Source organism: Halichoeres trimaculatus, unplaced genomic scaffold (assembly GCF_033239565.1).
Source record: "Halichoeres trimaculatus isolate MK-OKI-2021-1 unplaced genomic scaffold, fHalTri1.1 fHalTri1_scaffold_7, whole genome shotgun sequence".
In the NCBI taxonomy this organism is placed as follows: Eukaryota; Metazoa; Chordata; class Actinopteri; order Labriformes; family Labridae; genus Halichoeres; species Halichoeres trimaculatus.
This window is the reverse complement of record NW_027437185.1, coordinates 21,121,053-21,132,944: the sequence shown is the minus strand read 5'-3', so window position 1 is coordinate 21,132,944 and position 11,892 is coordinate 21,121,053. Positions and strand designations below refer to the sequence as shown.

General features: G+C 39.8%; 1 protein-coding gene across 2 annotated transcripts; it reads left to right on the top strand.

The window, feature by feature from the left end:
* Nucleotides 1-3,708: 3,708 nt before the first annotated feature.
* LOC141793239 (uncharacterized) lies at nt 3,709-11,663 on the top strand. 2 transcript variants are annotated; one of them, XM_074673764.1, is made up of 7 exons: nt 3,709-3,922; nt 6,012-6,125; nt 6,332-7,446; nt 7,660-8,502; nt 8,707-8,814; nt 9,114-9,858; nt 10,792-11,663. In XM_074673764.1, the coding sequence occupies exons 1-7, from the start codon at nt 3,919-3,921 to the stop codon at nt 10,803-10,805; spliced, it is 2,943 nt and encodes a 980-aa protein (XP_074529865.1). In that variant the 5' UTR covers nt 3,709-3,918; the 3' UTR covers nt 10,806-11,663. The 2 variants fall into 2 exon arrangements, with proteins under 2 accessions (XP_074529865.1, XP_074529864.1); XM_074673763.1 differs by lacking the exon at nt 10,792-11,663 and having other exon boundaries at nt 9,114-10,730.
* The last annotated feature ends 229 nt before the right edge of the window (nt 11,664-11,892 follow it).

The window sequence follows — 11,892 nt, the reverse complement described above, 5'->3', positions numbered from 1 at the left end:
TCTAACATATAACATACTAAAAAGAACATTCCACACAGACTGAGAAACACCTGCTGGATCATGAGGTGACTGATAGTTAAGCAGTGTGTGCGTAAAAGAGAGAGACCTCTGCAAAAGCAGAGTGTAAATGCTCTACTTTGGCAAGTTAAAAAGCTGTCCCTTGCTTCAAAATACAGTTATGAAAAATAATGTTTTGTAAAGAATCATCAAAGTTTAAATGTTTGTTTAAAAGTCAGAATAAAACAATGGTTTTATTCTGCATACAATGTTGTTATCTATATTGCACAATATATTTCCCCCATATTCTCCAAAATATTTGGTATGATAAACATATTTTGCTGAATCTCCATAAAATCTCGTTTTTTTCACGAAGTGTTATATTTTTTCAAGCTAATTTGGGGGCCATTACACTGCTTCATTCCTCTTCCTGTTTTATTAGTCAGGAAACACAGGTAGTACAGAATGGGGACACCAAATTGCAAAGGGCTTAGACCAGGTGTTGAACCAGCAACCCCTGTGCTCAAAGGAGGACAATAGCCTCAGTACATGCTTTGCATACTAGATAAAACAGCAGTTCTAGGTATTTTTTTTGAATTTACCCCTCCAGTGAATATGAAAAACAACATCAGAGGAGGGAGAAAGGGATTTGTGACCCAAGTCCTCTTAAACCTTTGCTTTAGCTACAGTGAGATGTGTCATGTATGATGAGTGTACATTAATATTCTCCTCACAGCTGAACCTGCTAAACTACATGGACTCTATGTTGGAGAAGTAGATTTATTATCCCAGCGGGGAAACATAAAGGCTTTTGTCCTCTAAATGCTCTGAGAGAATATCTTGAGTGACAAGTGTGCGTGCATGTACGTGTTAGTCATTCAGTGTGTGTGTGATGTCTGTAACCTGTGCAGCTGGTCTAAACACACACACATACACACACACACACATACACACAGCATTAAACTTGAGACCACCAAGCGCAGCAGATTCTCCCTCCCTCCCTCTGTGTACCGTCATTTGGTGTCATATCTATTTAGAGCTCCCCCTCTGTTCTTCATTTCCTCACGATCACTCTCTCAAGCTCAAGACTGGCAGCAGCATTTCAATCCAGACGTCAGATCTACAGGAAATCTAGAGAGGATTAAACCTAAGGAATCTACATCACCTGTTCAGAGCCGGGAATGAATGCTGAGAGGGATTAATGGCTGGATACATCACACTGATTCCACATTAGACACTCCATGCGGGATAAGGTAGGGAACCCACACCTCTGGGAGATTAAGTGAGGCCTAGTTTTCCCCAATTTATGACTGGAGCTGATCTCTGGAGTAAAGAAATAACACTGTGGACTCATGGGTGTCTCCAGTCCTCCCTCCTCAAATTCAGACGATGAGTCCCCTGATAACACTCCGGCCCCTGACACCCTCCGCCACACTTCCCACACCAGGAAGCAGAGTGGTTTTGGTAGTCTGGGTTATGGGCTGGGGGTAGCTTGGCACCACTTGAGACCCTTCGTCCCCTTCTTCCTCATCAGTTTCATGGTCGTGGCCCTCGTCTACCTAATGCAGGCCATCATCTATGGAGGGCCCTTCAAGGACCCACTCTTCTTTGTCAAGTTCAATGAGCGCTGGCCACGACCCAGCCCAGTCCATCAGGACCCTACAGAACCTACCAAGAGTTTCAGTCCAGTTCCTTCTTCATCTTTTGAACAAGTCCTCTTTGAACTTCACAAGGACAATGAGACAATATGAAATGTTGCATACAAAACTGCAGGGAGAGTTTGTTTTCTTTATGGAGATCAGCACTTGGACTCACTGTGGATTACGCCCGTTCTTCATGGTTTGACGAGGGCAGTCTGGACCTTTCATGCCCTTGGCAGTCAACATATGTCCTGTCTGTCTTCATTATCGAAGCCTGTGACCACAGCTCCGTGGATTATAAATAAACTGGAAATAACCCATGTTTTTTTAAGAACGTACAGCTCAACCTCTTGATGACTCAGTTTGCTACGGCCTGTTGTGCTTGTGACAAATACAACAACCTCTACAATTCAGTCCTGCTGCTGTAGATTTTTTAAGAGGTTTATTTTCAAAGAAGGATTTTTTAAAAATATTTCACGGTAAAGGCACTCAAACTGCCTTTGAATTTATTTTTATGGTTTTTTTTAATAAAGGCACAGACAGCTGAGAGCAAGAAGTATACACTGTATTGGCCTGTTTTCTAATGCTAACAAAAGAGGTAATGCTGGAACAGATATTCTAATCCTGAATTGAGGATTCTGTAGTCTTTGTGATTTTTTTCACTTAGGAATCTTCCAAAAGATACTTTTAGTGTCAAATTTCCTTTTTTTTTATTACTTTTCCCTCTAATGCAGTGGAGTTCTCACCAAAAAAAAAAACAAAACAAAACAAAACATTAAAGCCATGTTTTTTGTTCTCTAAAAATTCTTTGTGTCTCTTTCCACTGTGAGTTCATGTGTTCTGAATGTATTAACAGAATAACAAAAACCCTAAACAAACTCTCATTAGATCATATTAATATCTGATGCCCTTAAATGTTAAAAGGCATGAGATTAGAAAATATGCCAGAACATCTGTCAGTCATTCAGGGCCAATAAGACTTTGTGATATCCTTTAAATTCATCAACATGAAATAGTGTACACTTGTATCTCTCTATGTATACATATCAGTAGATTAAAATAGCACACTGTTAATTTATTTACTCACATAACTAGGCAGTGACCAAGAGCTCCCATTAAAATTGTTTACCAGTTTTATGATCTAATCCAGACTGTACCTGATATGGGTGACACCAATAAACACAATGCTGTGTGCTGTCAAGTCTGAGTACGGTGTATGCTCAGCCGTAATGCAGTGCCACTTTTAAAGTGTTATACCAACTTTGTGACAACAGTTAAACTAAACAAAACACTTTTCATGAATGTCTGACATTTTCTACAGTTTGCAACAAAAACAACGGTACAAAATGTAAAAACCTAAATATTGCAAAATTAGCTAACATTAAAACATAATTTAGGCTAGTACTGATATATATATATATATATATATATATATATATATATATATATATATATATATATATATATATATATATATATATATATATATATATATATATATTATTGTGTTGGTAAATAACCAACCATGGACAAAAAGAAAATAACATAATTTATAATATATAATCACACCTTGAAAATGTTTTTGTTTATTTTACAGCACTTAGATATCACTCATATTTGTATATTTTAATTTAATATACATTGTGCATTTAAAATGTATGCCTGTTTATCAATATATATATATATATATATATATATATATATATATATATATATATATATATATATATATATATATATATATATATATATATATTCATACTTAAAGAACAAAAACAACAACAACAACAACAAGAATAATAATAATCATTTTATTATTATTATTATTATTATTATTATTATTATTATTATTATTATTATTATTATTATTATTATTATACATTTAGTTTGTATAGCACTTGTTAAAAACTCAAAGACACTACAAATTTTAAAGTGCAAAGGAGAGTAGAATGTCAGTGTAAGTCACAACAAGTTGAAAAAGTTAAATGCAAAACAATGATTTTTTTTTTTTTTACACATCCAGTTGGTACCATTGTACCGCACCACTCGCAGAGTGGTGACTCTCCTGACCCCTGGCGGCAGAATGACAGATGACAGTGAATTACCTGCAACTGCTGACCACACTGACCCGTGGATAAACTCCGTAAAAATAGCCAAAAAAAGCTGTAAAAGAGACGTCGACTCCCTGGTAAACTGATATCGAAACATTTGTTTTTTTTTTTTTAAATCAGTGTTGTGTCATTGACGCAAAGACGGGTTTGAGGCGAGATTGAGACTTAAAATGGGTGAGTGAAGCATCCCGCGTTGATGTCTTGAGGTAACGGTCCGCGAAGAGAAAGTAGTTCGTACAGCTCCCACTTATGAAAAAAAAAAGTTTCTTTAAATTAACGTACAGTATACCAGAACTCATAGTTATTTTGTGAATTGTTTAACTACTCAGCACTCCGGGGTTCATGGTCTCGTTTTAAGAGGGTTATTAGCTGGCTGCTAGCAGGGATGCTAACTTGCAGGTGTGCTAGGATCTCAACTTTGACCTCGTTGTCCTCTTAAAATAACTTTCGTCACATGAAAAAGAGTTCAAGTCTGACCTCAGTGAGTAAAAAAGTAATTTAATAATACAGACTGACAGAACAGACACCTTCTAAACCAATTGTGCAAGAAAAAAATAAGGAATAAAATGGAGATTTGATTAAATCAGACCTTGTTGTCTGCAAAGTGTTTGGTTATGAACGGCCAAGATGGAGATTTTCAGGTGTTCATACATCAATCACACCGTATAACTACTGAAGCGTATTGCATTCACCTGAAGAAAAAAAAAACAACTCTGGTTTTTTTGAGTAATTTATTCTTCGGTTTGTTTTTTGTGTTAATTAATTTTGTTTTTCTGATTAATATTTTTTATTGGTTTGTTTTTTGTCATAATTATTTCTGTTTTTATGAGTAATTTTTTTGTGGTAATTAATTTTGTTTTTCTGATCAATATATTTTCATTGGTTTGTTTTTTGTTATATTTTTTTCTGTTTTTTATGAGTAATTTTTTTGTGGTAATTAATTTTGTTTTTCTGATTAATATTTTGTATTGTTTTTTTTTTTATTTATAATTTTTTCTGTTTTTATGAGTATTTTTTTTCTCCTGTTTTTAGGAGTAATTTTTTTCCTGAAGTATGGAGCTACATAGAAATCCCGTGGGAACCTCCAACCTGCAGACGACTCCCGTGGATGTGTGGTGGCTCCTGTGTCCCGCACTGATCAGAGATCCTGTTCGGCACATATATGCCTCATCCTTAACTTTCTACCAGCTTTCCAGTGTGGAAGCAATGCATTTTTTAATGCCACATCTTCGCCTATTCCTTAAGTATTATATTGAACAGTAGGCTTATATAAAATATAAGGATAAAGTCGAAAACATAACAAGGGTATTATACCCTGTGTGTGGCTAATACCTTACTTTTATTGACCCGGTACAGACCGGTACAAAATTAAGGATAAGGCATATAGCCTATGTGCGGGACACAGGAGTCACCACACATCCACGGAAGTGTCTGCAGGTTGGAGGTTCTCACGGGATTTCGAAGTAGCTCGATACTTCAGGAAAAAAAATTACTCCTAAAAACAGGAGGAAAAAAATACCACGAAAAACAGAAAAAATTATAACAAAAACAAACCAATAAAAAAATATTAATCAGAAAAACAAAATTAATTACCACAAAAATATTACTCATAAAAACAGAAAAAATTATAACAAAAAACAAACCAATAAAAAATATTAATCAGAAAAACAAAATTATTTACCACAAAAAATAACTCATAAAAACAGAAATAATTATAATAGAAAACAAACCAATAAAAGAATATTAATCAGAAAAACAAAATTAATTACCACAAAAAACAAACCGAGGAATAAATTACTCTGAAAAACCTGAGTTGTTGTGTTTTTCTTCAAGTGAATGCAATACGCTTCCATATATAACAGTTCAGAGCTGGTTTAATACAGGATTCCCATTAAAAGTGGTTGACTTAAACAAAACACAAACCAGCCAGTAACTTTTTCAGTGTCGACCCTGGGAATTCACAAGATTTCATTATGTACTAATCAGTAGCTGTGTTCATCAAAGAATAAAAATAAGAAAAATGCTGGTTTGCTTTGCTGCATTACCACAGTTATAGGTGTGTGATTATACAACAAAGATGGGCGAACAGTGTGTATGCTGTTTGTGTAAGGGCTCATTTTTTTGCCATTGTAGTGATTTCACAGATTAGTGTTTACTGATTGACGTAGAGAATGTATAAGTAGTGTGGAAAATACATACATCTTCCAAATAAAGATATCCACTATCTTCGCTGATTTACCTTCACCTTTTTCATTCTTTGCAGTAAATGGGGAGATGTGGTGCTACCAAAAGCCTGGGTTTGAAGCCCTTCTCCTTGCTGAGCTGCAAAGACAGCAGCAGTGTAACCAGTTTTGCGACACACTGCTCAAGACAGATGGTATGAATAACCTCACAAAGAACACTCAGACACTAAGAAACGTGCTATGTCATGCTCTCAGAGTTTTTTCTTTGAAAATGTACTAGGTTGTATTCTTGACAGAACTTGTTGATTCTTTTTATTTTACTGTTTGTCCATGACATACTATACTTTCATGCACCCGTTGAGGCTGTTACAACCAATAACACCCTACAACTCTCTTTCAGGTGTATCAGTGCCTGCACACAGCTGTGTTCTCTCAGCTATCAGCCCCCAAATCTCCTCCTCTCTTTCATCCATGCCGCCGCCCCATGCAGGACAGAGTCGTTTCCTCGAGTTTCGGGCTCTAGATTCCAGTACCCTCCTTCAACTAGTCAGACTGCTGTACTCAGGACAGATGGCAGGGCAAGGGGAGGAGGAGAGGCAGGAGGCTGTTTCTGCTGCAGCCAGACTGGGTATCCATGGGCTGGTAGAGGTCACAAAAGGAAAAAATGAAGCAGCAGAAAGCCAGCACAAGGAGGTAGGAGTGCAGACGGAGCCAGTGATTCCTATGGAAAATGAAGAGAGGTGGGGCAGGTGGAGGAGAGAAGAGAGGGATGGAGACACTTTTTTGTGGAGGGAGAAAATGTCACAAAGTGAAAAAGACACGTGGACTCAGACAGAGGAGCTGCAGGTAGATACAGCTCCTGCCTCTTACCAAGCAGCCTCCTTTGAGACCATTGATATAGGTGCTTTGCAGACATTAGGACAGACAGACCCCAATCTCCATCAGACTCAAATTCCCTACATCCCAGTTTCTTTTGTCTGCCCACCAAATAGTAACCAGAACCATGTGACCCCCTGTGCTGATCCTAAGCGTTGGTGGGCTGAAGAATTGGAGGATGAGCAGCTGGAGCAGTTTCATGACAACATCCCAGGATACATCAACTACTTCCTGAATCCCTACAAGGAGGAGGGCCGCCGCCCCAGAGGGCGACCGCGAGGGAGCCGTGCATCAAGAACCAGAGGTGCTGGGAGAGCTGGGGCAAGAGTGAGAGGAGCCAGAACACCACGAGCAAGTGCAAGAGGAAGAGGGAGGGGAAGGGGAGGGTTGACACAGATGGTGGATGTGCAGAGTGTTGGGGTGAGCAAGATGCAGAAAATGTTCCTGCACAGGTGGGAGATGAGGATGCCCAGGACTGGGCAGGGTGGTGGTGCTGTTGGCAAGAAGTTGAGCCTGAAGACCAGAGAGCTTCTGAAGCAAACCAAGAACTGCCCAAGGAGGAGGAGGAGGTATCACCAAGAGTGGGAGTTCAGCCTGGGCAGAGACACAGCAGACGGAGGAGAAAGTAACCAGCAACAGGTGAGTGCTGGAATACTGTGATCCAGTTTGTGATATCAAAGTATGAGAAGAGGATTAACAATGATTATCAACCACTTGGACCTTCAGTGTTTGTAATTCAAGGTTTAATTGATAATTCACTAATCAACATTTTAACATCTATTCAAGAAAGGGAAGTTTTCACAATCAGGGGATGGGCTTTGACAGTGTAACTCTTCTCTTTCCTTGTTGCAGGGTGGTCTCTCTGCGCAGAGAGTGGTAAACAAACCAACATCAGCCTCCTTTTCTACCCCTCCTGTCAGATTTTACAGTCCTCTCCATCCATTCTCCGCCTCCAGCTCCACCCTCCAGCCCTCTCCATCACCCAGGCTGTTGTCATCTGCAGCTTCCTGCCAGCTCCCAGCATCGTCCCTCATCCACACCACACCTGTCCCTCCCCAAAACCTTCCACCTAATGAGCCTGAACACATGGATCGTCTCTTGGAGGAAGTAATGACTGTGCTCCTGGAAACTGGACCCAAACATGTTGGTGGTGTAGGTGGTTCTGGAGGACGTGGCACCTCTGGACCTTCAGTGCCTGTGCTGCAGCAGCAAGGAGAAGGAGAGCTGAATGACATGCTGGAGAACTTCCTTCAGTCCTTTGAGCAACATGTTGAAAGCAGTTCCACCCGAGAAGAGACGGAGAAACAAGGTCAGAGCTGCGCAGAGGCCGCACTGAGCAAATACAGAAGAGCAAGGAGCGATAAAGCGGGGAGTCTGCAGAGCCGTCTCCCGCTGAACACATCTTCTCCTGCGCCCAAGAAACCCGCTGGGCAAACAGCAAGCCCAGTCAAGGCCCCACCAACAAGACGAAAGAGGAAGAGGAGGAAAATAAATCAGTTTGCATTCCCACTGGAGAAAAAAAAGGCGAGGGCAAGGGCGAGGAAGCCTGTGTCTTCAAGTGAGGCAAAGGACAGAACTGTCCCTGACCAAGGCGACAAGCAGCTACTGCAGATGCCTGTGGTGAAACTGGAGAGAAGTGGCCCGCTGCCAGAGAGCGTAACGCTGCAGGGACGCTGCCGCCAGAGTCTAGAAGAGGTGAGAAACTTATGAAACAAGTCTGCTCTCATGCCTGTGAGTATATCTGCTGTCACCATGAGACACATTGGATTACTCATGTCAAGGCTGAAAAATGACTTGAACAGCAAAGAGTTGAAATGAATGAAATGACATGTAACAAAGTAACATGCATCACTCATTCACATAAAAATAAATATTTATGTGTGTGTGTGTGTCTTTTAGTTCCCTGCACTAACGAACAGCACTTCATCGTCGGTGAAATTCCCACATGGAGGCTGGGAGAGAAAGGTGTACCCCATCAGAAGCAGGTTCAAGAATGCCCACATCACAGTGAGGACTGATCTTTTGAAACTTGATACTACTGCTTGTGGGTGTTTTATCTTCTTTACTTTGGTGGTCTGCTGAACTTGGCCCTTGAGGGGAATTACCAAAGAAAGATGCTGATCTGCCAGTGATCTTTGGTGAAGTCAGTGTCTATGAAATTAACTTTAAATGGTCTAAAAGGAAAAATGTACACGTTCTCATCATCTGCATGGTGGTTTCGTTTTTCAGCATGTTAGCATGACCGTTTCCAGCATGTGATGCTCTTTCATCATCTGTTTAGTAAAAAAGACTCGTCTGTTTTACAGGACAGTTCGCCCTTTCTTCATGGCCAGTCTCCAGACAAAAAACATCAAGCAACAGACAACCCAGGTCTTAAGAAATGCAGCCCCAAGAAAAAGAAACAACTTGGAAGTTTGCGTAATGAGGAGGGTTCACTGTCACCAGTTCAGCAACAACTGCCCATGTTTGAGCATGTAGAGAAAAATCAAGAGAAGCAGGGAGAAGAACTAAATGTTCAGACAAAAGAGGGTCGACGAAGAACAGGGAAGAAGAGGAGAGCAGAGTCAGATGAGACAAACAGCGATGCCACTGAAACCAAGAGACTCTGCTGTGAGCAGCTGACACAAACAGCATGCTCTGCTTCTGCTGAGTCAGCCACCACAGAGAGAGATGATGTAAACACGAGTGTTAGAGATGGTTTACAGAAAGAAGGGTGCAGGGAGAAACTAACACGGAGAGAGGAGAGTGCGGAGGATGAAGACATCGATGTGGATGAAGACGATGAGGATGATTGCCACCAGTTACAAAGAGAATCCACTTCCGTTTCACCTCCCTCACCTTCACCTTCACCTTCACCTTCAAGCGGTGAAGACAACATAGACGAGGACATTGATGTGATTGGAGGCTCCAGCCCTGCCCCTGACCCGGTGATCATCAGCTGGTCAGACTCTTCAGGAGGTGAGGAGGAAGAGGGAGAGGAAGATGAAGATCTTGACGTTGTTGGAGAAAAGATGGACTACGCTCCATCAGCACTTTTAACTTCCAGGAAAGGTGAGCTTGAAAATATCAGACTGAGATGCTCTGAAACTAGAATTTGATTTGAACTCCTGTCACTAGAGGCACATAAACATTATATTTGGTACTATTCTTCAGTTTTAAGTCCCAAGACAAGAGTCTTAAAATTGTTTTATTTAGCTTTAAGTGGACGACAAAAATAGTTGAAAAAATGTAGAGCCAAAATACAGCTTGACCAGGCACTGATATCCTGCAAAGGTGACATCCACAAAGTAGAATGTAAAATCATATAAGTTTCATTGAATAATGAATATTTGGACCTTAAGACCTTCAGAATCACAGAAATGTGGTCAAAGACGCCACATTTAAGGAAAAAACTGACTTGCACTTAGATTTCAATTTGTCTGTTTATGACCTTTACCCCAGTCAGTCTGTAGAAAGAGCTTTAAATATTTTGGCTTTATTGTATGGGAGCTCTCATGACGTCCATCTGTTATAAATTCTGCTGATTGTGCAGTTTGGGCACAGCTATTGAGTTTAGCTGTCACCTAGGATTGTTTGGTTTTGGTACTTTTAGATGTCTGGATTTTATGTGAAGACCTCTGACTTTCTATGAAAGGTCTGTGGACTAAGTTTGAGTTGCTGGAGAAGTCAACCAAAGTTCAATAGTTAAGAAAAAACAAAAAAGGATCAGGCTAATATACTGAAAGGAATCAGTGGTGTTTTATTCGATGTAAATAAGACCATGACTGTATTGGTTGTATGTAAAGTTGATAATGCCTCCCTTTGTTCTGTCATTGTTCCAAAAAATCTCTCACATTTCTTGTTTTACTGTGGGGTTTGTGTTCTGTAATGTTCCATGTAACTCTGGTTTCTACAGTAAAAACAATCCTCTCTACTCCTGGTGTTGCAGTGACTTTATTCTGTGATGTCCACAGACTCTTCTTTTTTAAATTTCTGTATTAACAGAGTTGTGGGATTGAAACTACAGACAAGACTGTTCCCTAGTTTTCCTTTACCAACCATTTGAGGAAGTTTGCAAGTAAGTCTTTGCCTTTACCTTTGTTTTCTAAAAATCACAGAAAAGAAAATAGCAGCTAAATATGCACCATAAAAATATGCATCACTTATTTTTTTGAATTAGAAAAAAAAAGATTTTATGGATTCGTTTAAAAAGGAAACCCAAAACAAGGAGAAAAAACATGACATTATGGGTCATAACACCCTAAAAGTGTCATGCTTCAGATAACACTTAATATAAAAGAATCTAGTCTTTAGAGTAAAGGAGCAATTGAAAATTTTCATTATAATCTGTAATAACCTGAAGTATGCTTAATTAAATTCACTTTGCATAAATTGAAGGACACAAAAACAAAATTACAAAATGTTGACCTTTTTTTGTGCTGATTTTTCTTTTCTTTGTATTTTCATTGTATTTTCATGCTCATATTTTTGCATTTCAGCCTATCTTTTCCCACATTATCTCTGCAGCATCTTTCAGATTTGATTTTGTTTCTCATGTTTGTGACATTTTTCCCCTTTTCTTATAAAAATAGCCCCAGTAATAAAACCACACAGCTCTATAATAGAAGAACACATGAATTGAAAATGAGTTTATTAGCTATAACCTGTAGATCGACCTCCTACACAAAAACAACTTAACACATCTGAGCTGCACTGCAGCACTGTCTGCTGCACTGAGGAGAGTGAGGCCAGCTGAGGGGGAGGTTTCCTGGTCAGGGCTCCGTGTTGGAGCTTCACCTCCCTTCTGATGAGTTTCTACTCACTGAAGAACATTCCCACTCAATGTCACTTGGCTCAGGTGAGAGTACAGCCCAGGAGTATGTTTGTGTGTGAGTGTGCAGGGACCTCTAAACCAAATAAAAAGACACAGTGTGGGTGTCAGCTGAGTCAACATGTGTGTGTGTGTATATGGAGGATGTGTTTCCCTGTGCTTTAACAGTGCGATATTGTCTCTTATCACACTCTGGCAGCGGCAGTGGTGGCAGAGAGACGGGTTGGGGCGGCTCAAGTCAAGAGGAAGGACACAATGAAGAGGAAAGAAAGGAG

What these genes read in the sequence shown, in the direction of transcription:
- LOC141793239 (XM_074673763.1), top strand. An exon ending in GAGAAAGTAACCAGCAACAG is followed by an intron (nt 7,447 to 7,659) that starts GTGAGTGCTGGA and finishes TCCTTGTTGCAG; the next exon opens with GGTGGTCTCTCTGCGCAGAG. An exon ending in TCAAGAATGCCCACATCACA is followed by an intron (nt 8,815 to 9,113) that starts GTGAGGACTGAT and finishes TCTGTTTTACAG; the next exon opens with GACAGTTCGCCCTTTCTTCA.